This window comes from Natator depressus, chromosome 8 (genome assembly GCF_965152275.1).
Source record: "Natator depressus isolate rNatDep1 chromosome 8, rNatDep2.hap1, whole genome shotgun sequence".
Taxonomy (NCBI): domain Eukaryota; kingdom Metazoa; phylum Chordata; order Testudines; family Cheloniidae; genus Natator; species Natator depressus.
Window position 1 is genome coordinate 75,692,179 of NC_134241.1, and position 25,890 is coordinate 75,718,068.

Genomic DNA, 25,890 nt, shown 5'->3' on the forward strand with positions numbered 1-25,890 from the left:
ATCACCCATGTATAACACTGTTTTTAAATTAACAGGAACTAATCTTTATATACCATCATCCCTGTAAAAACATTAAGCTATTAAAGGGTGCTCTTATACAGATGGTCATATTAGGCTCCCTAGGACTGTGTGCCAGTGTAAAGTAAGCAGCAATTAGTAACTAAGGTTCTACCAAAAAGTTTGGAGTTTTGTTCTAAGTATCCTCTCTTATGGTGGTTGAAATATCAAATTCAGAAAAAAAAATCTGTGGGGGGGGGGGGAGTGAAATATGTAAGTCACTACACAGTCAATCAGTAAAATCATATTTAGGACACAAGTTACAAACTATTTATACTTTAATTTGTGATATTAATGACTGCAAAACACTTCGAATGACATTGTTAAAGGCACATTTCCTTTTAATGCATAGTGTACCATTCTAAAATATCCTAATTTCCTTACAAAGTGCTTGAGCAGCCACATACAGATAAAGTATAGCAAAATATATTTACAATCTAGTTAAAATCTTAATCTGCCTAAAAATAATTTTAAAAAACTACAGAGATAAAATTAGTGCTTTCTTTCAGCTTAACTGTGTGAACATACCCTGCCCTACTATTTTTTTTAGTGATTTACTTAGATGAAGAAAAATTCTGTACAAGATGTAGTTACAAAAAGGTATTTCCCAGGGTGCTTTTTAAATGCTAAGCATCCTCTTTTAGACACTTTTTTCTCTATATATGTTTGGGAGCCCAAAAAGGGTAAACAGACTGTACCTCAAAAGTATTGAGTGTTTAAATTTAAGTTCGGTTTCTTTCACACTTCAAAGATAATCAGCATCTTGAAACAAGTTAAATTATATTGTTCCCACTTTAAGACCTTCATTTAATAAACCAAAAACATGATTTCTATATTCTGTCCTGTTGCCATTCTTCCTTTTTGCCTAAAAGGAAACTGTCTTATACATTATTCAGGTCTATCAACCCATTTTCTCCCAGAGGCCTCATGGTTCAGGACTTCTGATATTTAGTGTTCTAACCAACAGTCATTTACTTACAAAAGGTTCACTTTTCAAAAGTAACACCTTGGTGTTTCACTACTCCATTCTTTAAAGATCAGCATGGTTTGTGTTTCTTTCGTATTTCATTTGGAATATTTAATTCCACAATCTGCACTCATTTGACTTTGGATTTTTACAGTCTTTGCTAACCATTTTCTCTCCAGGTACCTAGATGAACCTACAAGAGGTAAGCACAGGATCAAATATAAATGTTATTGAGTTAAGGAAAACACTGAACTTGTTTTCCAAGAGTGGCTGTTTACCTACAGAACACTGACAGCCAAAAATAGGTCTATGGAGAAGTTTAAAAGTACACACAGTATCTGGTCTAAACTATTTTTTGACTTTTGAGGTACAGGTTTTAGTGTTGAGGTTTATAAAATATACACTTATCAAAAATATTTATACATTCTGTTACAACATATTGCTTTTACCCTCAGTAATTACCAATCTTAAGTTCTGGAATTCAGTGGCCCAAATGTATACAAATGTTAGTCTATTAAATCAGAGTTCTGTGATGTGTTCACATGGCCACTGTGCAAAATTCATGAAGTGGTACAATTAAATTACATGCCTGTAACTAAGAATGCATTATAACTTCCAAATATACATGTTCACAGCATGTATACATTCAAAACCTTTTGTTTTCTAAGATATGATATATAGTAGACAAGATGAACTAGATAGCTAAATATGGTATGATTAACTTAAGATTTTGTCCAATTAGTGGAAAAAGGCTTGGATTTCAAGAGTACAGAAGTGGATGGACTTAGGAACACACACTATTGATAAGACTGAACAGACATTCTTATCTGCTGAGTCCCTTCTCTCCGCCCCCTCCCCCTTCCTTTTTCTTTTTTTAAGCCATGCTTAAAAGCAAAAACTGTTTTGGCAAGTGGCTTTGGTAAACTTTCAGGACCTGTCTGTTCTTGTTTTTATGGAAGCACTTTTACTGTTCTCTCACAAAGGCAAGGCATTTAACACTTTTTTCTAATAAATACCATAGAAAATTTACAAAACAAGGCATCAGTTCTTTGTTTCCATTTTAAAACAAGCTGAAAGTGTGCATAAGTCTAAAATTAAACATTTTTGGACATTACAGTAATTTTTTAAAAAACTGACCATTTGCCTTCTCCAGATAAAAACCATATTCTCATGAATGTCAACAGCACCCCAAACTTCTATTTAAAGATGGCTGAATAAAGTTAAATGGTTATCAATCTAGCTCAAAATCTCCCCCCCCCCCACTTAAGGCATGTATTTTACAATGTTATCTGCTGTAGAAAAGTAAAAATTACAGTACAGATCCAAGTGTGTCCATGTGAGAGAGCTTAATGTGGCCTGTAGTCACCAACTCAGCTTAAATGCTATAGAACTGCTTTCCAGTGCTCAGATAAAAGTATGACATGGAGGCCACTCTTCACAAGAGTATTAAACAGTACACTAAATCTTCATGTGAATAAAAATCAGAAGCTACAGGTGGCACAGAGAGCAATTGAAGGGTTGGTATTCTTCTGAGCCGGTTAGCTAGGATTTCACAGTATCTAGAAATTTAACACCAATCAGCAATGTAATCAAAATCTCTGAATGTTTCCTGCTCTTCTTCTGAAAGTATCCTTGGTTCCCGGGGTGGAGTGAGAATAGGTGCTTCTGAGGTAAATTCATCATCAAAATTACTAACATCTTCTCTTCCTCTAATGGTGGGTACAAAAGGGGGTTTCACTTTCTTAGCCAGCAAAGCATTCCAATCTATTAGCTGTAAAACAATCAATTGTGGGTTAGTTTCCTGCCTCAGAATTAATATTTTACAAACTACACTAGCTTTTACTTACCCGGAAGAAGTGATGCTTTTTCACATCCTCAGCATCTTTCTCACCAGCTCCAAGACGCCGCTCTGGATTTCTTCGTAGCAGCTAACAAAACATTTTGAAGATCTTAGCACTCAAAATTGGGGGGGAAAATACAGAATAGGTAGCTGATGCTACAGTCCAAAGGAGCAAGGAGATTAGATTTACTGGAAAAGCACATACTCTGTCCCAGAGGAAATGTGTTGCCCATGGAGTAGAAGAGGCAGAGGCAAAAGCTCTAAATTGTAAAATTTACTTAAGCTTGTCATCTTTTCCCTCATTTAACCTGGGAGAAACCTTACAGCATCCATATTTCTCTACCCCTCCATACCCCGTTTCACAGAACTCAGTTTTGTTAGAAAAGGCTGAAAACTGCTTCATGCTTTGCCACAGAGGGAAATGTGAGATTTCCAGTCACTGAAGACCCTAGAAACTAAATTCTGATCTCCATGTAGAAGCATGTTATTCTATAAATGGGCCCATAAGCCAACACCTCAATTCTATGCTTGTCTTAAGTTTCTAACCAAACAGACATTTAACTCATCCTTTTACTAAATACTGTGTCACATACCACACTCATCCATGACCTGAACACAACAAAATGAGTTAAAACTAAGAGGATAACTAGTATCTATCATATCTTTAACATGCAAGTCCTAACACCAGGTCCTGGGTGATCACATGGGAAAACTCTGCTCTTGCCAGTAAGCGTCCAGTTTGGAGTGACTATTCTGTAAGGCCCATCTCTTTCACTGGGCTAACGACAGATCAGCAGCATAGAAATAAGAACGGACAGCAATGGTTTGGATAACCCACCACTGAAAAGCAGTATTAGCCACTGAGGTGAAGGAGTGCAGAGGTACTACTATTTCCACATAATTTCATAAGATAACCAGTATCTTTTTGCCCACGAAGTCACCATAGCATAAATGAAATGAATGCTAATGGACACCTTTATTACTTCCTTTGCAACTTTCCATAATAAGCAATTTCATCCACCTTGGACTGGACTTGCAAGGCTTCTGTTCCCTTCCTTACAACTTGTGTATTGAACAAAAAGGAAGTCCCATTTCCTGGACATGGACCAAGTAAGATCACATTTACAAGATGTTAGGGGACTGGATCCTAGAAAGAAGTGACTCTGAAAAGGACTTAGGGGTTATGGTGGATAACCAACTGAACATGAGCTCTCAAACGGGATACTGCGACTAAGAAAGGTAATGCAACTCTTGGATGTATAAACTGGAATATAAAATAACAGTAAAGTGGTGCTATTACCTTTGTATACAGCATTAATGAGACTATTGCTGGAATACTGTGACAAGATCTAGTGTTCAGACTTCAGGAAGGATATTGACAATTTGGAAAAGGTTCAGTAAGAGCACTGAAAATGATCAGTCTGGTAAACCAACCTTACAGTGAGAATCTAAAGAACCACCATCTTTTTATCTTATCAAAGAGATGGTTAAGACATGACTTGATCATTGTCGGTAAGTACCTGGGGGATATTTGATAGATCACTATGCCTTTGTCTGCTATCTTGTGGAACTGAAGCTACGCAAACTTGAAATAAGGAACACCTTTTTTTAAGCAGCGAAGGTAACTGGCCATTTGAACAATTTACCAAAGAAAAAGTGTTAGATTCTCCATCGCTTCTCGAAAGACCAGAAGATATGCGATAGTTCGACCAGAAGTTATTGGGCTTGTCACAGGAATTCTTAGGAGAAATGCCATGCTTATGTGTTATGCAGGAGGTCAGACTATATCATCACTATGGTCCTTCCTGGCTTTAAAGATCCATGAAATCGGGCTGTCACATGTTTAAAAAAATTGCAATTAATTGCACTGTTAAGCAATAGAATACCATTTATTTAAATATTTTTGGATGTTTTGTACATTTTGAAATATATTCATTACAATTACAACACAATATAAAGTGTACAGTGTTCACTTTATAATTTTTGATTACAAGTATTTGCACTGTAAAAAAACAGTATTTTTCAATTCACCTAATACAAGTACTGTAGTGCAATCTCTTTAGCATGAAAGTTGAACTTACAAATGTAGAATTGTTGTTTTTGAATGCATTTTTTGTACATAATGTAAAATTTTAGAGCCTGCAAGTCCACTCAGTCCTCCTTCTTGTTCAGCCAATCCTTAAACAAGTTTGTGTACATTTTTGGGAGATAACGCTGCACTCTTCTTGTTTACAATGTCACCTGAAAGTGAGAACAGGTGTTCTCATAGCACCGTTGTAGCGGGCGTTGCAAGATATTTACATGCGCTAACGAGTCATATGTCCCTTCATGCTTCAACCACCATTCCAAGGGATATACGTCCATGCTGATGATGGGTTCTGCTCGATAACAATCCAAACCAGTGTGGACTGATGCATGTTCGTTTTTATTATCTGAGTCAGATGCCACCAGCAAAAGGTTGATTTTTTTTTTTCGTGGTTCGTGTTTTGTAGTTTCCGCATCAGAGTGTTGCTCTCAAGACTTCTGAAAGCATGCTCCACACCTCATCCCTCTCAGATTTTGGAAGATACTTCAGATTCTTAAGCCTTGGGTCAAATGCTGTAGCTATCTTTAGAAATCTCACATTGGTTTTGTCAAATCTGCAGTGAAAGTGTTCTTAAAATGAATAAAGTGCTGGGTCATCATCCGAAACTGCTATAACATGAAATATATGGCAGAATGCGGGTAAATCAGAGCAGGGGTCATACAATTCTCCCCCAAGGAGTTCAGTCACAAATTTAAACAATGCATTTTTTTAACGAGCGTTGTCAGCATGGAAGCATGTCCTCTGCAATGGTGGCCGAAGCATGAAGGGGCATACGAATGTTTAGCATATTTGGCCTGTAAAGACCTTGCAATGCCTGTTCTCACTTTCAGGTGACGTTAATAAGAAGCGTGCAGCATTATCTCCTATAAATGTAAAAAAACTTGTTTGCCTTAGCGATTGGCCGAACAAGAAGTAGGACTGGGTGGACTTGTAGGCTCTGAAGTTTTACATTGTTTTGTTTTTGAGTGCAGTTATGTAACAACAAAAAAAAAATCTACAGTTTGTAAGCTGCACTTTCACAGCAAAGATTGCACTACAGTACTTGTATGAGGGGAACTGAAATAATATTTCTTATTTTTATAGTGCAAATATTTATAATAAATAAATATATACTGATTTCAATTACAACACAGAATACAATATATATGAAAATGAAGAAACATCCAAAATATTTAATAAATTTCAAATCGTATTCTATTAATAGTGCGATTAAAACGGCAATTAATCTTTTTAATCACAATTAATTTTTTTTTAGTTAATCGCATGAATTAACTGATTAATCAATAGCCCTACTATGAAGGACTGGGAACTGCTTGGATGTATTTTATTGCCCTAATATTGTAGGAGAATAGCCAAGCCTCCTTCTGCCCAGCTTCAGAATGAAAGATCCTGTAATGCAATCTTAAATAGTGCAGTCTTCCTTTACTGCTATATTAGAGTGGAGTTCTCTTCCTCTTAATATGAGATTATCTAAATGGGGTCAGCTTAAATCTAGATGTCAATAGTTTTAGGTTTAGTTGTATGACTTGGTACGGTATGCTTTATCCAGCAATTGAAACATTTTAAGTCTAAGATTTAAAGGAACAAAGCTCTAATCACATTTCAACAGATAGGGGCTTTTTAATCTGCTTATAGAATTTCTTTCCTTCAGTTTTAAGGTTAAATATGTTAGCAAAACTATCTTCTGTCCCTCCTAAACAGTGAAATAATTTAGCATCTCAGAAGGAAGATAAATGAAATAACGCAATTCACCAGAGGGGGTGATCTCATGAACTAAGCATTCTGCTTGAAACACAAAACTGCATGCTGCGTCTACTCGGTACTGGAATCTGTTTTCTGAGGTTAATTTGAGCACAATAAAATTCATTTAGCACATTTTCTGGAAGAAAAGTAATGGTCCTGTCTATTCTATGGGGACAGTGCCAATGCTATGGATTTTTTTCTTAAGGGTTTGCCCTGGTGTGTCTGGCCAAAATTCTTATACTATTGGAAAGCACACTGTATATTAGTTGAGCATATGGCTGCACCCTTTAGCCTAAGGTATTTCACTTATGCTGTGTCTAGACAATTGTGCCTCCTCTCCCATTCTTATGAGAAGAGACTTTTAGATGTAGTGTGTGTGGTATTTCCAACCCCTGACAGAATGAAATGTGAAAATCCCAAAGTCTCTTCTTAGCATAGAATACTCATGTGGTAGTACTGAGCTACCGTGTGAGTCACTAGGAAGGTGTTCTGTTACAGAATTTCCTATTTAAATGTGGCTGGGAAAGAATGGATCTAGAAAAATCTGGGTCAGTGTTAAGAGATTAACAAAAGTTTAATTTATAAAATGTAATGTAAGAAGTTTTAATGAATGAAAATGATTTTGTAGGAATTTTTTTTTTTTATTAACTAGAGAATGTAAATAATAGTCAAACACTTAAGTTTCATGTTAAACCAAAATGGTGATGCTGATTTTAAAAAGTAACAGTGAAGCAGTTCTGAAACCAATCTGATGAAAACAATGTCAAATGTAATGCAGGCACTTAAATTCCCCTCTTCATGGAAAACAATAATTAGACAACAAAAACATGAAAATATTTCACTTTTACTATAATCTTACCCTTCTCATTATAGAGATGGCTTCTGTAGAAAGGAACCGTGGATATCTTACTTCATCATTTACAATACTATCAAAAACCTCTTCTTCATCATCTCCAGGGAAGGGTGACTATAATATAGTAGTGAGGGGAAAAAAAAGACAAATCTCATTTTTGGAAGCTAACTTTTAAAATCAACCTATTGTTTCCTAATAAACTAAAGCAAGTTGCTGCTGCTGCCATATTTAAGGTAAGGCAAAAAGGAGAACAATTGCCTTATTGCACATTCAGCTGCCCGTTTAGAGTTAAATGTCTCAAATTATTTTCCCTCTCCTTGTAATAGATAACGCAGCTCTCTATAGGGGAAAATGCGATAGTAATACTTCTTATAGACAGACAAAGCAGGCCACAACATCTAGTCCCTTAATCATTTCTTTTAAAAATGTTTGGTTTTTAAAAACACATTTATAAATAGTTTTCCTGTGCACTGAGGCATAAATAATAAACTATCTAACATGGTAGAGCATTTATTGGTACTTGTTTCAGGTGGCTGCCACTCCAAGGTACTGTGGTCATCCCAAATTCATTTTGATAAAACATTTACCACATCATACCATCCAGCAGTTTTTAAACTGTGGTTTATGGACCATTTGTAGGTCATAGGGTGTTGGTGCGCTTCATTTCCATTTGAAGAAACAGAAAGGACAAAAGTAGGTTGTGTGATTAACTTTTTTCTAAAAGGACAGAGTGCACATGGCATTAAAGACAGCTATTATTAATAAATACTTCTCTGTTACTATTTTTCAACTTAAGCAGTTGTATCACCTTCAAGGAGTTTTTGCAATTAGGGCAGGAGGGGAGGTAATATTCATTTATATATGCTAACATCTATGGTGCAGAATTTCTAGGCTACTACAAAGAAAATAAATTAGATAGGACATTCACAGAAAGTGTGAAGAGCAAAAGGGTGTTGTAACCATGTTATGAGATATGAGGATATCAAGAGCGAAGGTAGGTGAATCTTATTACACCAACTTCTGTTGGGGGAAGGAAAAAGCCACCAACAGAAATTGGTCCCAATAAGAGAGCTTATCACAACTACCTTGTCTCTCAAGAGAAAAACAGTAAGTCAAATGCTAAATAAGTGTGTCTTGCATCATGACCTACAGGTTGCTGTGAGAGCACACTACAGTTTAAGGCTGAATTTAAACTTCCACTGTAACTTTTCCCCTTCAGAATTTCATGATTTTCTCCCCAAAACTGTTAAGTTGAAATTTTCCATGCTTGCATTGAAGCCAAAGTTGTGGTATATTGGTTTTTGTTTGTTCATCTAATTTTGCTTAACAAACAATTTGGTTTACAATGTTAGATCTTTTAAAAAAAGAATCCAATACTTTTTCCATATGTTCTGATCTGAAATTGCACGCTCCAGTGTTAAAAATAGCTGATGCTAGAACTTCAGCCTTGTTTTTGTAAATCTCCCTAATACTCACTCAGTCTAATCTGAAGATAACTGGTGAAGTGGTTTGAAAGTTACAAATGATTAAGTTTGGTATTCAAACTGTATAGTGCCACTGAAATCAGAGCTACAATGATTTACACCTGCTGAAGATCTGGCCTATAGCGTCTTCTATTCCTCTATTTTTAACAACAACAAAAAAAGCTACACCTTCAAGTTTTCTCATTAAGATACCCCATAAAAATCCATACAGGATATGGAACCAGGCCTATATGATACAATAGCTGTAAGCTTAAAAAGGTAGGACATTCTAGAATTCGAGAGCTTGAGATATCCAGTTAATTTTTGTAATCATGCTAGGTTTTGTAAGGTTGCTTACACACATCCAAATCTGATGGGGTATCAAATATTTTTTTTGCTACAACCATGCTTACCTCCCCAACTAGCATCTCATAGATGAGTACACCAAGACCCCACCAGTCCACAGCTCTTGTGTAGGATGTTTCTGTCAACACTTCCGGTGCAAGAAACTCTGGAGTGCCACAGAAGGTGCTTGTTCTATCTCCAAATCCCATTCCTGCAAAAATTACAATTTTCATAAGAAACAAGATATATTCTTACTACTCCCCTTCCAAGTAAACAACTGCTTCAGTCAGTAAGATTTATTCTTCAAAGCAACTATGTAAAGGAAAAAAATTAAATTATTGGACTTCAACAAATGAGTTCAGTTTACAAATCTTCCCCCTTTGTCAGCTGTGCAAACACCGTCTTGGCCCTGTGCGTCGAGCTGGATTCTCTGTTTGTACATGACTACCAGTACTGATGATTCTGCAAGCCAAATTAGCCTCTCAGTTACACCTTGGTCATCACATTGAAGACAATGCGCTTGGAGAGATGCAACAAAGTGGAACTTAGTAAACAATTCTGTTGGCACATGAGAAGAAATAGAACACATTTGTCATTTGCAGCACTGCAACCAGAGCAGGTAACAGAAGTAAAAAAGTAGCATACACTTATTTTTGACACTCAGATAAGCAAAAAAGATTACGATGTACATGGAGTGAATCTGTTGAATAAGGTTTCATTTTACATAATCATTTTTCACAGCAGAACTATACTTTAAATTAGTAGGGTGTCTTCTACCAGATTCTAGCATATGACAAAGTCAGAGAAAGTCTTGCACATGATTTAGTTGAAGGTATACACAGTATACAAATACGACGATATAACAAATCTCTATTAAAGTTGCAATGATTATTATTATTATTTGTATTACCACAGTGCCTAGGGGCCCTAGTTATAGACCAGGCCTCCCCTGTGATAGGTGCTGTATGTTGCACCAGTAGTGACTAATGGTATTACTGTAGACATCACTATGTATACATGTGAGCCATGATACTAATGCTCAAGGGCATCAAGGTGGTTGGGACTGTGAAAATGTATGGGGAAAAGTGTACTACCTCTTTAAGGGACAGGCTGGAGCTGACAGCCTAGGGATAATCAAGTAGGCCCTGCCACTTTCTGAGGCTGGGCTATTTAAACACACAGAAGCTGAGGGGAACAGAACCCAGGCTGGCTGCTGCTCTCTCTCTCAGGCACCTATAGATAAGCCTAAGCTGACTCAAAGACTTCGGTGTGGACTAAATTTGGGAGCCCTGAATAACAGCCCTGGTGAACTGTTCGTTGCAATGAAATATGATTAAAAAGCGACATGGCATTTGGTTAACTTATGTTGGCTTCTCCGTGCCTTGGCTGTTAAAGTGTATCTACTGCTGCTCTGCTTGGGGAAATTAAGGTGCAGCTCACCTGCAACACTGTATCAGACCACGAGGACGCATGCACGGATTGTCCACACCTTCAGAGTGACATATAACATTCCGTCCCCTAAAACATGCTTCTGAACAATTATACAGTACTAGTGCAGTCTTCATGCTTTTTTACCCCATACCGCCACCCCCAAATATAACATCTGCAGAAAGTGTAGGATTTGCACTATGGCAGTGGCACCAAGGACTGTTGTGGTATTAGGAGGTTGTGGGTACAAACTCTGTGCCAAACTTTAAAGGTGAACTGCAAAGAAAAAGAATAATTCTCCATGTTAAAAAGTATCCTATAGAGCTTGACTTTATTGAAAAACGAGGAAATCTGTCTCTCTCATTTGATCTTGTACATTTATAACATGACCCTTTGTCGTTTTCTTAGGAAGTTTTTGTTTATAGTCGAATAGTCACATAACTAGTATCAAAGATATGCAAACAATTCAACTGTAATCTTTGACCTACTGCCCTCAATTTACTAAATTCCATTTCCTATAGTGCTGGGACCTGGAAAGTTGTAGGACAAGTAAAGCAAGCTGGAAAAGGAGGAAACAAATCCAGTTAGATTCCTCCTGTTGATGGCCATCCCTCTCCCCCCACTGAGTTGTTAGAAAAGGGGACACGTGTCCCAATGCAGGCAGAGAATCTGAATTACTGATGCTAGATCTGTTTTATGTCTCATTTTTAAGAAAGCACCTCCATCAGCTAGACGCCAGAAACTGACTATTAAAATGTGGGTCCTTTTGAAGATATTTCACTATTTTGAGCTGTGCTCTATTTAGGGAGCTACTTCCTCTGCACTTTGTTGTGTGAGCTATTTTAAAATTGTTGAAAGTGGACACTGAATTAGAAGGGAACAGTGACTTTAGTGTAGATGGAAAGAAAATGAATGCTTCTAAATATTATCGGATGATGCTTCTAACAGGACAAAGTACTGTTTAGCAAAATGTGATATGACTTATTATTAACAAGCAGATATGACAAAGTAACAACCCTCTTGCGTACAGTCATTCCAACAGAAGAGGAGAACCCTGATAGCAGACACTCTGGTGATCTCCCCACTGAGGGTCTTTTGCTTCCACTGTTCTCCAGCTGAGAAGATCCCAGAGATTTTTTTCTACAATGATATATAGACAGAGTAAATATGCTAGGTGCTCCTACCTCTAAGACTGCTTAACTGCTAACAGTCAAGTGTAATCCAATTGAAAAATCATTTAAAAGAAAAGCAGTTACCTTCTTTGCAAAGACCAAAGTCGGCTATTTTCACAAATCCTTCTGTATCCAGCAATAAGTTATCCAACTTCAAATCTCTAAAAAACAATATTTGAAAGTAAAATGGAATTACTGATATGCTTATAGTGGTACTCAATAATAATAATTCACTCTAAGATAAAAAAGTTATTTAAAAATAAAAGCAGTACGATATCCCTCTTAAATTTAGTTACCCCTTTCCTGATTTAAGACTTCCATCAATAACTTATGGTTTACACTCATAAGTATGTCAGAACAAACTTTTTCTGCTAGCATTGAAAGAAATATAACAAATAAAAAGATAATGCGTCCGGTAAGCAAATCAGGGTAGAGATGAAGAAAAACAGTGTTAAGAAAAGGAGGAAATTATTAAAATTCCAGTCGTGAGAAAGTATTGATTACTTACCTATAAACTATTTTGTGCTCATGTAAATACTGGAGTCCAAGAACCACACACGCAGCATAAAACCTGTTCGAATAATTAAATAAAGCTAGAATTTCAGTGCATTTCAGTCTTGCTAAATTAATCAATCAGTGTTTTTATTAATTACTTTCGGAAGAGTGCAGATAGTCTGCATATAGAAACTTCTCTTCAGAGGATTTTTTAATATGTGATACATGTGGAATTCTATACAATTCTAAGTCAAAGCTTTAAAATTTACCAGGCAAAAGTTTAGACAAACGTGCCCCAACCTGTAACACGTTTTGTCTGCCTATACTGTAGTTTTCTATGGCACCCATTGCCATAGTATCCAACACTTCCCACTGAAGCCGGTACATTTATATAATCTTTTAATTTCAGCTAACATTTTAAACAGACTACTAATTCTTCAAAATAACGTTACAAATATTACGTATTTACATTTTAAGGCAATTTAGATTTACGCTATTAGCATATAAGCTTGCATTCTGACAGCCTAAAAAATGTTTTGACTATCATAACCAAAACAGAAAATAAATATTTTTTCTTCTAACCAAACTGGGTTGAATGTATTTTAACAAGGCTTTAATCTTTAGTCCATTTAAGATGATTACAGTACTAAATGAAGTGATCCAATACACAAGCATGCAAAGGCAAGAAAAGTTGAACATAGTATTTTTTTCAGCCCACTGAAACAGAACAATGTATATCAAAGCTTTTAAATATTTAATGGTACTAACAGCGTGAACACTTACACTGCTCTTGGTTCAGAAAAGACATCAGTATGAATGTGCATCATCAGGTCTCCACCAGCAGCATACTCCATTACAAAGCAAACGTGATCTTTGGTTTGGAAACAAGCAAAAAGGTTCACCAAAAAGGGATGCCGTACACTATTCACAGTTTCAAAAATTCGCTTTTCACACATAAGGCTGCAAACAGAAAATATTTTAATAGCAAAATTTAAAACTGAATGTTATATTACAATTAGACAAGACGGCCCTCATCATTCCCTCCTCCCCCCCCAAAGCTTTCATAATACCTGAATCTTTTTCTGATTTGATAGGATACGCTAAACACTAAAATTTCAAAGTGCAATGCAGCATTTTAACTGTACAACTCTACTGACTTTGAAGGGAGTTATATGGCTAACATCTCATGAAACTCTTTGAAAACATACCTGTTGGAATTTCTCAATATGCCCACAAATATAAACAAAATATAATATTTAAAATCAACTGATACAAACTGTACTTATATCTATGCATGTAATATTCAAGAGGTGGGAAAGTATTACAGTATAGCTGAAGTACTACCCCTGGTATTTGCTATGAAAACCATTCCATGAATATACAGTCTTGTGATTCAGTTGTCTTTTTCTTTCTGCATGTCATGACTATACATGCATACATACATTTATTCTCTCACAGTGCAAAGCACCATAGAGTCAAATCACAATGAACAGTAAACAACGCAAGAGTCACTGGCCAGCAAAATTCCTCCATGTTTTGCAGACTTCACATAGCCTTGAGAAGCATACCACATTGTATCCCATCCAGTCAGCCCACAGGTGCAAACTATGTGGCCCACGGGACTGTCCTGCCTGGCCCTTGAGGCTAGCCCCCGGCTCCTCCCCTGCTGTCCCCCCCTCCCCCGCAGCCTCAACTCGCCGTGCCACCAGCGCTCTGGGCGGTGGGGCTGCGAGCTCCTGCCGGGCAGCATGGCTGTGAGAGCCGCTGGCCTGCCCCAGTGCTCTAGACTGCGTGGTGGCTTGGCTGGCTACGTCCAGGCGGCACGGCTGCCAGTCCTGGTGCTCTGAGCGGCATGGTAAGGGGTCCCAGGGGGCAGTCAGAGGACTGGGGGCAGTTGGATAGGCATGGGAGTCCTGGGGGGCCTGGCAGGGGTGTGGATAGGGGTCAGGCAGTCAGGGGACAGGGAGTGGGGGGTTGGTTGGGGGTGGAGTCCCGGGAGGGGGTGGTCAGGGGACAAGGAGCAGAGGGGGTTGGATGGGTCAGGGATTCTGAGGGGGGTAGTCGGGGCAGGAAGTGGGAGGGGGTGGATAGGAGGCAGGCGCCAGGCTGTTTGGGGAGGCACAGCCTTCCCTACCCGGCCCTCCATACCAGTTTCGGAACCCCGATGTGGCCCTCAGGCCAAAAAGTTTGCCCACCCCTGAGTCAGCCACATAGCTGAAAAACACTCACCACGGGAACCCTTTGCCCCTGGCACCAGTCCCTGCAAAAATTTTCTCCAGCAATTTTCCTCTGCTCATCCAACCCACATGCCCTGTAAACTCAAGTTTTCTTTGTCTCAATGATCTCTCTCATCACTCCAGTTATGTTGTAAATTTGTGCGATTGTCTCCTTGCTAATCATGAGCAAAGTATAGATAATGTGTACCAGTCGCCTATAACACTGCAATTCAAAGGCAGAAAGCGTCTTAACGTTTCCTTGAAGTCCATGTCTCCCATACACATAAGATGCTGAAGGCAAGAGACTGCATCTTTGCTTCTCCAAATGTGTCTGAGTGTCACTACAGCAGCAGTCGTGAGTTCAATTCAATGTCTGATCTCTACATGATTTTTAACATCCCTTGTAGTCACACACTGCACAGACATTTGAAGTGCTCAACGTACTCTAATGGTTCCTCAGATTTGGGTAGAAATATTTTCACCTTTTCAAACAGATGTCACCACTGTCTTTGAATATCTAACTTCTCTGCTTCCATTACTACTCTTTCTAGAAATTTGTGCACCTCTTCTTGTGACAATCTGATCAGGTCAATATCACTGGTGAAACAGAGATGACTAATTTTGTATCCACCAAGAGACATCTCCTATAAGTTTCCATCAGTGGCTCTTCTTAATATTTCTTCAAGATAACAGGTTGAAGAGGGTTCGTGGATAGCAAGCACCCTGGCTGGCACCTATCCCCAAGTCAAACCAACTACTTTGCTCGTGTCCCACAAACATGAAAGCCATCATGCTTCCACAGAGGTTTACCTTCAGCTTATTACGTTTTCACCAATCCGATCAACCACAGGATTTCCCAAAGAGGTTTGTCCCATATGCCGTCAAACACCTTAGCAAAATTCACAAAAACTTCCATCGTTCTCCAGTACTCTCTCACATAGCACATGCAGGTTGAACATTTGCTCCACTGTACCCTTTCTAGGTCTAAAACCCCTTGTTCTTCAGTCAGAAAGTTCTCTATCTTGGCTGCAATTCTCTTCAGGATGATATGCAGCAGTATTTTGCTAGGGTGTATCAATGACATTTCCACAAAACAGCTGGGTCTCCCCTTTTATGAATAGGGACTATCAGGGACTGTGTCCAAGTCTTCCAGACTCCCATATCACAGTTACAAGCTTATGGCATGCCTGGATGAGTGTCTCACCACCTCTGTTAATTAATTCTATTTGTATTTGTACTTTATCCATTCCAGAGGCTTTACTGCTTTTCAATGTCTACACCACATCCTCAGCTTTTTCAACTGTAGGCTGATAAGGATAAATCAAGCTCTCATATATAGATCTCCTCTGCCTTTTTCACTTCCAACTTAGAATTTGTTTCACTCATATTACAGAGTTCTTGGCAATACCTATCCCAAGTGTTGGGTGAAAGGGTATTTTTCCTGCCAAGAATCCTTTCAGAAAAAGAGTCCTGGTGATTTGATAGGCCTTCCTAGTGGCGTTTGCCACAAAAGGATTATGTATGGTGATGCACTGTTCTTCAAGCCAAGCTTCTTTTGCCACTTTAATCACAATATGGGAATACTGCTCTCTCTTTTGCTTTCATCAGTCTTCCTTTTTGCTCTTAGTTTCCTTCAACGATCACACAACTCAATAATCTTCTCGGTGATACAGCTTTCTTCTTTAGGATCTGAACTCCTGGGGAAACATCCATGTTCTCTAATGAAGCAGGAAATGTTGTATTCTATCTGATGTATGCTACTAGTGCAGAGGTCAGCAGCTTTTGTTCAGTTATCTTCTTGAATTCCACTTGTTTCATGGACTTTCAGTTTGTCAATGTTATAACACACGCTGAAGGTACTTGCTTCAGGCAGACCTGAAGAAGAGCTGTGTGTGGCTCTAAAGCTTGTCTCTTTAACCAACAGAAGTTGGTCCAATAAAATGTATTATCTTACCTCTATGAATACACAGATCAGTTTTGGTAGAGAACTGCAAACATAATGCTCCAATTGGTTTGACATCCTAGAACCTCGACACATATCTATCTATGTAACACAGTTATTTCCCCACTTTTTGTATATTATACATAAGATGAGACTTTTAAAACTCTACTGCCTTGGCCACATGGTTTGGAGAGTTCAATAAGCTACTGAACTACTCATTGAAGTTGGGCAGAATTCCCCAGTTTGTGTTTCTCTTTAGCTTGAAAAAGGAAGAGTGTCATCAAGTATGTCCCCAGTTTTGCCAAAGAGATCTTTGATAAAAGTTTTAGAGGATATTATGCTGCATGTGCAAACGTCTCGTTTTGAAGCCCTAAGGGACAAAAATGAGAGGAACCCCTGTTGACTTATAACCAAATGTTATCAAATTTCTTAGAGCTACGTACAAATAGTTAAGTCAAAGTAAACGTCCCTCCACACAAGTTCAACTCAGTGCTTCAAGATAGAAGCTCCCTCTGAGGTGCTTCATTCTGCTCACATATTTCCTCTCTAAATGGAGTGGTAGTAATTACTGTATACTGTTGGCAAGAAGGAAAAGGATGCTGGAAATTTTGTCCATCCAAGAAGTTTCACTGGGACTAAGTGGTTTGTAAAAAACCCAAAAACTCCAGGACTATTTTTCCAAGTAACTCTTGAATTAATATTTTAGTGTAGAGATGATTTTCACATTCTGTTGTAAACCTCAAAGTGCTATAGAATGAGATCTCAACATTTATTTTGAAAGAGAAAAATCAGCCTGCAGATCCAGTAAAGATATGTTTTACTTTGGACTGCTAAGAAAGGAATGCGTTTCTAAAAAGTCAGTGAGTTTCTTCGTTATATCGCCTGTATTAGAGAAACATCTGACCATTAGTTTTGACTATATTCCTCCTTCTGCTTGATTTTATTCTTCTCAAGGTCATGTTTGTTTCCTGGGCTCTGGAATTATAGGCTTTTTTTAACATAAGAATAGTGACCTGGAATTCAGGAGTTTTTTTTTAACCTCATCATTTCTATGTTTGGGCAATGTCTGCTGAGGTAACATTCCTCAATATAGTAAGCTCAAATCATAGCATAATGGCCCTCCCAGTGTGAGGGTAATTTATGTGTTCTCTCCCAAATAAAAAAGGAGACTAGTTACACTCAGAAGATCAACAGACTAAGATGAAAGCCCCTAGTAACACCAATTCCTATGTGTTAAGTTCATATTTATATTGGCAGGTAAAGGGAAACCTAACAGTTCTTGACCGATACAAAAAACTCATGGAAATCATATTTGCAGCTACAGTGGGAAATTTCTCTTTCCACTGTAGCCACCTGAGAACATTTTCATATGTTTAACCACAATACTACTGTTTAACTGAATGCAACTAGACTGAGAAACAAATACCTTACATGAGAATTCCTCTGCTAAATACAATCTGAACTCTCACTCTGGGCTCAGTGACATTACTCCGTTAAAGTCTATGATAATTTACAACCCAGTCACTATTTCCTGCAGAGGAAAAAAAATATACATCATCATGTATTAGTTACTTTCTTGAAACTGACCTGTCTACTTCATCACGAGCAACAATGTCTCCTTTCTTTAACGCTTTAATAGCAAACATCTCATTTGTGTTTTTGTATTCAGCCAGCAGCACCTGAAAGAGTAGATAAGTGATTTATTCAAACAGGTGAGTTTTTATTTTTTGAATACACTTGTAGTCATCAAAAAATTTACCTTTCCAAAATGACCTCTACCCAGTACAGCACAACACCTAAAATCTTGCAGACTAAATTGAAATCTTTGTGTTCTGTAAAACAGCAATGAATGTAAAAAGTTACAGAAAACTTCAAGTTAGGGTTAACAACAAAACATATAGTCAAAAAAACGAATGTGTTTTTTACCTTCTATCTTCAGGCTCTCGTATGTTGGTACTCTTTATGTCTGTGTGTGGAATTTCAGGCTCACAAATTATTTCAGGTTGGAGTTTTGAAACATTACTCTCTCTCTCATTTTCAAAATCAAAAGTAGTTTCTGCATCCTGTGAAATATGTAGAAGACACAGAAATCTGAAGATTTAGAAAATGAGACTGCTGAATAACGAAGAAAGGTACTATATTTAAGGAAAGTGAAGTAAAAAATACTGCAAAACTTCAACAGTGTGAAATTCAAAGTATCAATTAGCCTAAAATGCTGTATTTACTGACAGGCCTCTGTTAAATCCTATTCTTCTAAAGTCATTCTACTCTTTGTGAATACTAACACACACGTCTCTATAAATTGCAGGAGTTGGTTTTTGGGCCTATAAAGCTACCAGTAGGAAAACAGTGTGACTTAAACACTTAAAAACCACGGAAAAAGGCCAATCTCTAAAGCCAGTATTATAACATACGATGTGTAATTGTGTACAATTTGATAAAATTTCTCACACACAAATTGTAGCGTTCTCTATTTAAAATAGAAGGAAATAAATGCATTGTAACTACAAATGTTGTAACACAAATATTAAATATTTGATTAAAAATGTGACATGCTATGCAACACTTTATGACTAGTTTAAATGTCCTGCCTGAACGCGTGTATCCGGTCCCTTTTTCTCAGATGAAGAGTCACATATTTCTCCAAGGGACGATGCACGGGGTGGAGCAGGCGGAGGTTCAGGTTCAAGTTCAAAGTCCAATTTGGCTACAGGAGAGTCACTTACAGAAAAACAAACACACTCAGAGTACAATGGAGACTGTTTTACTAGTATTAAAAATACTTAAGAAAAACCTGTTTCAATATGGTTTTAGAACATCTTACTTTTTCCTTTTTTAAATAAATACAACAAATGGCTGTCCAACTAGAAAATGTCAAGGTTTTAAATTCTGTAGACTAAATAAGGAAGATTTTTTTCATTTACATGAGTAAATAAGAATTGCACCATTACTTTTGTACGTAAATCTGGCTTCAAAATCTTAGGCATTTACCTAGCTGACCGTGCTAGTTCAGGAATGCATGTATCAACCACTGGCACTGTAGTAGGCACAGAAACTTGAGGGCTGAAGGTACCAGAATGATTTACTGTAGGAATAGCTCTTCTCACCAGCCTTCCCCAAGTGGCAATATTAATATTCATTTGAGGAGCTCTGAGAAATGTTTTGCCTGTAGATATTGTGAATAAAGAAAATAGAGCACAAGTAATTTCTTTACCTATTACCAAAAGCTATAATTAAAATTCATCAGTTTATAATTTATGGAGAACAAACTGAATTTGTCATGTTCCTTAGCAATTTTCAATGATCCACCATTAAATGCTACTGTATAATACACAATTCTAAACAAACACTGTTGAATGTAATATTAAAGATTTAACTATCACCAACTTTATCTGCAATTACATTTTAGGACTGCATAAAAACATGCAAATCTGTACTACATTTTTAGCTTTATAATTTAATTTTAATTCCTAATAAATTGTTACCTTGTTGTTTTGAAAAAATTTTCTTTTGTCTCTGGAGTTTTGGTCTTCTTTCAATAACTGGATTAAAAAATGTAACCTGCAGTTCAGATAATTTGTATATTACAATTCCACTTCCAGAATATAATGCATTATTAAGAGTTTATTAAAAGTGATTTAAAATATTCTGCAATTTAATTATTTCAAATGTGATTGAGTTTTTGCATTAAGTGCTCTTACCTCTGCAAATAGAGTACCCTGTGGTTCAAGATAGAGACACATGCCATGTCGCTGGTTGTCTAAGAAATCTTCTAATCTCAGAAACTTCACTGCGCACAGAGACCTCCAATCACGCCAATAAACTGAAATTTCTAATTCACGTGACTACGACAGTAAAAAAAAACAAAAGAAGTGTTACTTACTAGTTGCCTCTGTGCAGTCATACTTATGGGATCTCGCTCCTCTAGTGTTGAGGTGGAGATCTGTATACAAAAGCTGGGGATGCAGGAGCACTCTCACATTACGATGATGTAACTGGATCAGTTTACATAAAGGAGTGCACCCTCCCTCCCTTCCACCCTAAGGCACCTCAGTTTCTCCTCCTTAGCCTCCAAGGCAGAGATGAAGCTGGGTGCACAGTGTGAACGTAGGGGCAACTCTTGAAGAATAATAGTTACCACTAAATAACCATTCTTTTTTCTTCTAGTGTCTCTGTGCATTCCCACTTATGGATGATTAGCAAGCAGTGTCCCCATCAGAGGATGGTGGGTGAGGAGATCTAGGCAAAAATGGACTGCTCCACCACTTTACCAGATTGAGCACTGGACTGCAATGCCAAGTCCATACTTTATTTAAGTAAACATTGCTTTTCATCAGAACTCTATGTTGCTGATTTGCAAATCTTTTCAACAGGCACCTGTCTCAGACAAGCTACAAAGGCAGGTGTGGCCTTAGTAGAATATCTTCAAGTCAAGAGGCACTGGTTTCCTGGCAAAGTAGTAACATTACTCAATACACCCCTTAATCCAGTCTGAAAGAATCTGCTTATTAATAGGTTCCCCCTTTCTCTACAGGTAACAAATCTGTTTGATTTTGGGAAAGACTTAATACTCTCTAGGTAATAGCACACTGCTCTTTTTATGTGTTAAGGGATGCAAGTGGGACTCGCCTTGGTGAACTTGGGGTTAGGGGAAGAAAACAGGACGATGATATAAAGTGACAGATGGAAGTCTAGGAGTCCCATAGGGTAGTTGTATCTGGACATGACATCTTGGTAATTTGCCATTTGTAAACCCAAAGAGGTGGAATAATAGGCTTTCCTCCCAACAGCGTCCAGTCTATGCTCCTCTCCGTCCAAGGGTGCAGACAGGGACCCCTTGTTACTTTTAGATAACTCTTGGGCTGCAGAGACCTGCATGGAATCTGCAGAGGGATGTTGAAACAAAACTAGTGTCTGTTGAGAGCACAAAACATACAAGATTAGCTCTTTTTGATACTGGGAATGAAGGCAGAGAGCCAGATGTCCTTCACTGGATTGAGTAGTCATGGAAAAATAGGAAATGTGACATTGTCTTTTGTCTGCCATTCCATGATGTCAAAAGAGAATCAGATGCGTCTGGTGCTGAAACCTGTCTGAAACTAGAGTGTCAGCCATTCTCTCCATCAGCTCTTGAAACCGCTTCAGTCCATCTCTACTCCTGATGAACAAAGTCCCAATTTATCCATCAGGGGACGCACTGTTGGTATAGTTCCTTTTGGGGGACTCCTCCATTTTCCCTGAAGGAGCCTTCTCCCAGTCATCATAAGCATGCCACTCTTCTTGAGGCAGCCAAGATCCTGGTGCTGACAGTTGTTGGTCACAGCTATTCCAGCTCAGACATGGCTGTCCTCAAAGGCAGCAGTGCCAGAAATGAGGCTAAGCCTGGGAAAGCTGTCTGCTCCAATGAAGGTATCTCCTTTGACAGGAAAAGTATCCATGTCAGTGTGATTGCCAGTGCCAAAGTGGGTACCATGCTGGTTTTGGTGGTATCAAGCAAAATCTTCACTGATGCCTGAACATAGGGCCATACCAACAGTTGAAGGGGGCCCTTGTATAAGGTCTTTCCAGGCAGATAGGGCTTTTGGTCAAGATGAAGGTGAAGAAGAAAGTTCACCACTGTTGCAAAGGCTAATTGTTAGGAGTAATTCACAAAGCAAGAGTCAATCATGTGTAAAAATAGTTTGTTTTATATATATGCTATTTGTGGGACAGTTTAAAACATTTCCATACTTTGTATAAATTATAATTTCAGAAAAAAATTTACAGACACTAACTGCCATCCACAAATACCCAGTATATTACATCTCAGTCGCTAGGTGGCCTGTGGTCATTTGAGCAATTCTGTATAGTAACTCTAGAACCAGATATGCGTTTGCAGAGCATTTTGTGGCTCATGGGGTAAAATCTAAGTTTTTCAACTAACCGGAACTGTTGATATATCTTGCTATGTAAAACCCCAATTTCGGTAATTTTTTCAACCCTATATACTTATGAAAGATGCTACCAAAAATAAAGAGTAATACTTTACAAAATAATCACAACACTTTTATGGAATTAGTTATAGCAATGGACAGCAGGACAAACTGGTGTACAGTAATAAACTGAAATAAACAATGGTAGCTATGTTCTAAAAGCAACAATGGAAGAGGGAGAAGACATGTAAATATAAGGGGATGATGATTAGTGGTGTTTATTCTCAAGGCTAAATATGACTCTTGGTAACCAAGACCACAGGGCCCCACATATATCCCATACTACTTCTGTTTTCAGAGTATGCAGTCTGGATTGTTCCAGTGGGGGCAAATCTGCTTGTTTCCCAAAAGGAAGGAATTCGCTTTTAGCTTCAGGGAGGGGGAACCACAAATCAGCAAAACTGGGGACCCCCTTTGGAATACATCTCAGATGGAACGTTTGAGGCAAATCAATCTGAAAATTAACCCCTATTTATTTAGGAGCCTAACGTTAGGATTTTTTTAAAAAAAAGTCTTGATATATATACATAAAACCACAGAGATGCAAGGACAAAGTAAAGCTTAATTAGGCCTCAACAACATTAAATGGACAAAAAGGGTAAAGAAATGCTAGAGTGCAGTCCTGTTCAATACTTGTTTCCTAAGGATTACATGTGAGAGAAAGTTCTTCTGAAACTTTACAAGTGCTTCCACCAATTTGTGTGAATTCTGACTATATTCATGAAGATATGGAATTACCAACTCTGTCTACTTTTAGACAGAACATGGACAAACATTGTACAAGTTTCCACATCTGAACTGTATTCTAAAACACCTGCATTACGGTCCAAGACATGTCGAACAAAACTATCAGTCTTGTTCAGTTTTTGCAAATTGTGTAAGTTCTAAGCAAGAGAGCCATCACTTTGGGCTAGGATGAGGCTACATTTTTTTTTTTTTTTTTACCTGAGACCATACTAGATTTGAGCTAGATCATCAGAGCTGAGATTACTAGAACATTAACTCTCTGTAAAAAACAGTTACTAGCCTTCTTGTAACTCTTGTTCCTCGAGACGTGTTGCTCATATCTATTCCAATTAGGTGTGTGCGTGCCATGTACACAATTCACTGGAAGGTTTTTCCCTTAGCAGTACCTGTCGGGTTGCCTCTGGAGCGCCCTGGAGTCTCACCTTCATGGCACCGCATATCAGGCCCTGCCAACCCACCGCCTCTCCAGTTCCTTCTTGCTGGATACTCTGACAGAGGAGAAGGCTGGTGGGTTTGGAATGGATATGAGCAACACATCTCCAAGAACAAGTTACGAGAAGGTGAGTAACTGTTTTTTTCTTCGAATGCTTGCTATATTGATTCCAATTAGGTGATTCCCAAGCCTTACCTAGGCGGTGGGGTCGGAGTTTATGGAATTGCTGATTGAAGCACACAGCCACCTGCCGAATGCTGCATCATCCCTGGTGTGCTGGCATAATGTGAAGTGACAGTGTGGACCGAAGACCATGTAGCCGCTCTGCATGTCGCCTGGATCGGTAACTGGGCCAGGAAGGCCACCAAAGACGCCTGAGCTATGGTGGAGTGTGCAGTCAGAGCGGGGGCAGCAACCTTAGTGAGGTCATAACACACCCAGATACAGGATCTGATCCACGACGATATCCTTTGCATGAACACTGGGGGGTCTTTCATCCTGTCTGCCACAGCAACAAACAGCTGGTTTGATTTATGGAATGGTTTAGTTCGTTCAATATAAAAAGCCAGTGCACGCCACACATCCAGGGAATGGAGCTATGCTCTGCTCGCAGCTATTGCCATAGGGTTTCAGGAAAAAGACTGGAAAGAATGTGTCTTGACTGGCGCGGAAACTCGAGACCACCTTTGGGAAGAACGCCGGATGGGGTAGCAGTTGCACCTTATTTTTGTAGAAAATAGTATACGGAGAGTCCGAAGTGAGATCTTTGAGCTCGGACACCCTTCTAACTGATGTTATTGCAACCAAAAAGTCCACCTTGTAGGAAAGATAGAGTGAGCACGTAGCTAGGGGCTCAAATGGGGGCCCCATCAGCCTCGAGAGTACCAAGTTAAGGTCCTAAGAGGGGGTGGGCTGGAGAAGAAGAAGTTACTCATCTTGTGCAGTAACGATGGTTCTTCGAGATGTGTGTCCCTGTGGGTGCTCCACTCTAGGTGTCGGTGCGTCCCTGCGCCGGAGATTTCTTGCAGCAGTACTTGGTCGGGGGAAGGGCGCGCACAGGCGTCATCTCGTGCAGCCATTGACACCTCCTGTAGCGCGCGCTCCCCCGACCGTCCCTCCTCTACCCCAGAGCTCGGCTGTGTGAACTCCGAAGTAGAGGGGAGGAGGGTGGGTAGTGGAGCATCGACAGGGACACACAGCTCGAAGAACCATCGTTACTGCACAAGGTGAGTAACAACTTCTTCTTTGAGTGGTGTCCCTGTGGGTGCTCCACTCTAGGTGCTTATAGAGCAGTACCCCATCAGGGATGGTAGGTGTTCGGAGTTAAATATAAGTTTGTGATGAGAGCACTGTAAGGCCAATGACAGAGTCTGAGTCAAGGCCTTGGGTGATAGCGTAATGCTTTGCAAAAAAGTGTGCTCCAATGACCAGGTTGCAGCTCTACAAATATCTATTAAGGGCACATTGTTCAAGAATGCAATCGATGTTGCCATGGCTCGCGTTGAGTGGGATCTGATGCCCGTGGGGGGTTCTTTGTGATGCAGGTGGTAGCAAGTTTGAATACAGGTAGAGACCCATTTGGAGAGTCTCTGGGTCGATATTGCAGAGCCCTTGGAGCGCTCTGCTGTAGAGACGAATAGTCTTGGTGACTTGTGAATGGTTTAGCTCTGGCCAAGTAGAAGGCTACGGCCCATCTGACATCTAGCATGTGCAATGTTACTTCTCGAGAGTCATTATGTTGCTTGGGATAGAAGGCAGGTAAATGTATCGTTTGGTTAATACGAAAATGTGTAGCCCCTTTGGGCAAGAATTTTGGGTGAGGACGTAACATAATTTTGTCTTTGGTAAATACAGTGTATGGTGGTTCAGCCATCAGTGCTCCTATTTCACTGACATCTGGCAGACGTGATTGCCACTAGGAATGCGACCTTCATTGACATATGAAGGAGCAAGCAGGTTGCTAGAGGTTCGAAGGTAGGTCTTGTGAGACATTTGAGTACAAGATTGTGATCCCATGGTGATGCAGGTTGGCGTACTTCTCGGTTCATGTTCTGTATACCTGCTAGAAAGTGTAACTGGGTGAGCGAATATCGAAGCCCCTTCTATCTGTTCATGGAGGGCCATAATGGCA

The 25,890-nt window shown here is 38.9% G+C and overlaps 1 protein-coding gene across 2 annotated transcripts in view; it reads right to left on the reverse strand.

Moving 5' to 3' along the window:
- Positions 1 to 1,132: 1,132 nt before the first annotated feature.
- PKN2 (protein kinase N2) overlaps positions 1,133 to 25,890 on the reverse strand; it is a 120,796-nt gene continuing 96,038 nt past the window's right edge. For both annotated transcript variants that reach the window (XM_074961369.1, XM_074961368.1), the window contains exons 9-22: positions 20,309 to 20,452; positions 20,093 to 20,168; positions 19,599 to 19,773; positions 19,199 to 19,328; positions 18,534 to 18,670; positions 18,367 to 18,439; positions 18,195 to 18,286; positions 13,233 to 13,409; positions 12,463 to 12,525; positions 12,039 to 12,115; positions 9,423 to 9,565; positions 7,553 to 7,660; positions 2,872 to 2,952; positions 1,133 to 2,795 (exon numbers count right to left, since the gene is read on the reverse strand). In XM_074961369.1, coding sequence (XP_074817470.1) covers positions 2,592 to 2,795; positions 2,872 to 2,952; positions 7,553 to 7,660; positions 9,423 to 9,565; positions 12,039 to 12,115; positions 12,463 to 12,525; positions 13,233 to 13,409; positions 18,195 to 18,286; positions 18,367 to 18,439; positions 18,534 to 18,670; positions 19,199 to 19,328; positions 19,599 to 19,773; positions 20,093 to 20,168; positions 20,309 to 20,452 — 1,680 coding nt within the window. In that variant the 3' untranslated portion in view covers positions 1,133 to 2,591. The remainder of the gene's footprint in view (positions 2,796 to 2,871; positions 2,953 to 7,552; positions 7,661 to 9,422; positions 9,566 to 12,038; positions 12,116 to 12,462; positions 12,526 to 13,232; positions 13,410 to 18,194; positions 18,287 to 18,366; positions 18,440 to 18,533; positions 18,671 to 19,198; positions 19,329 to 19,598; positions 19,774 to 20,092; positions 20,169 to 20,308; positions 20,453 to 25,890) is intronic.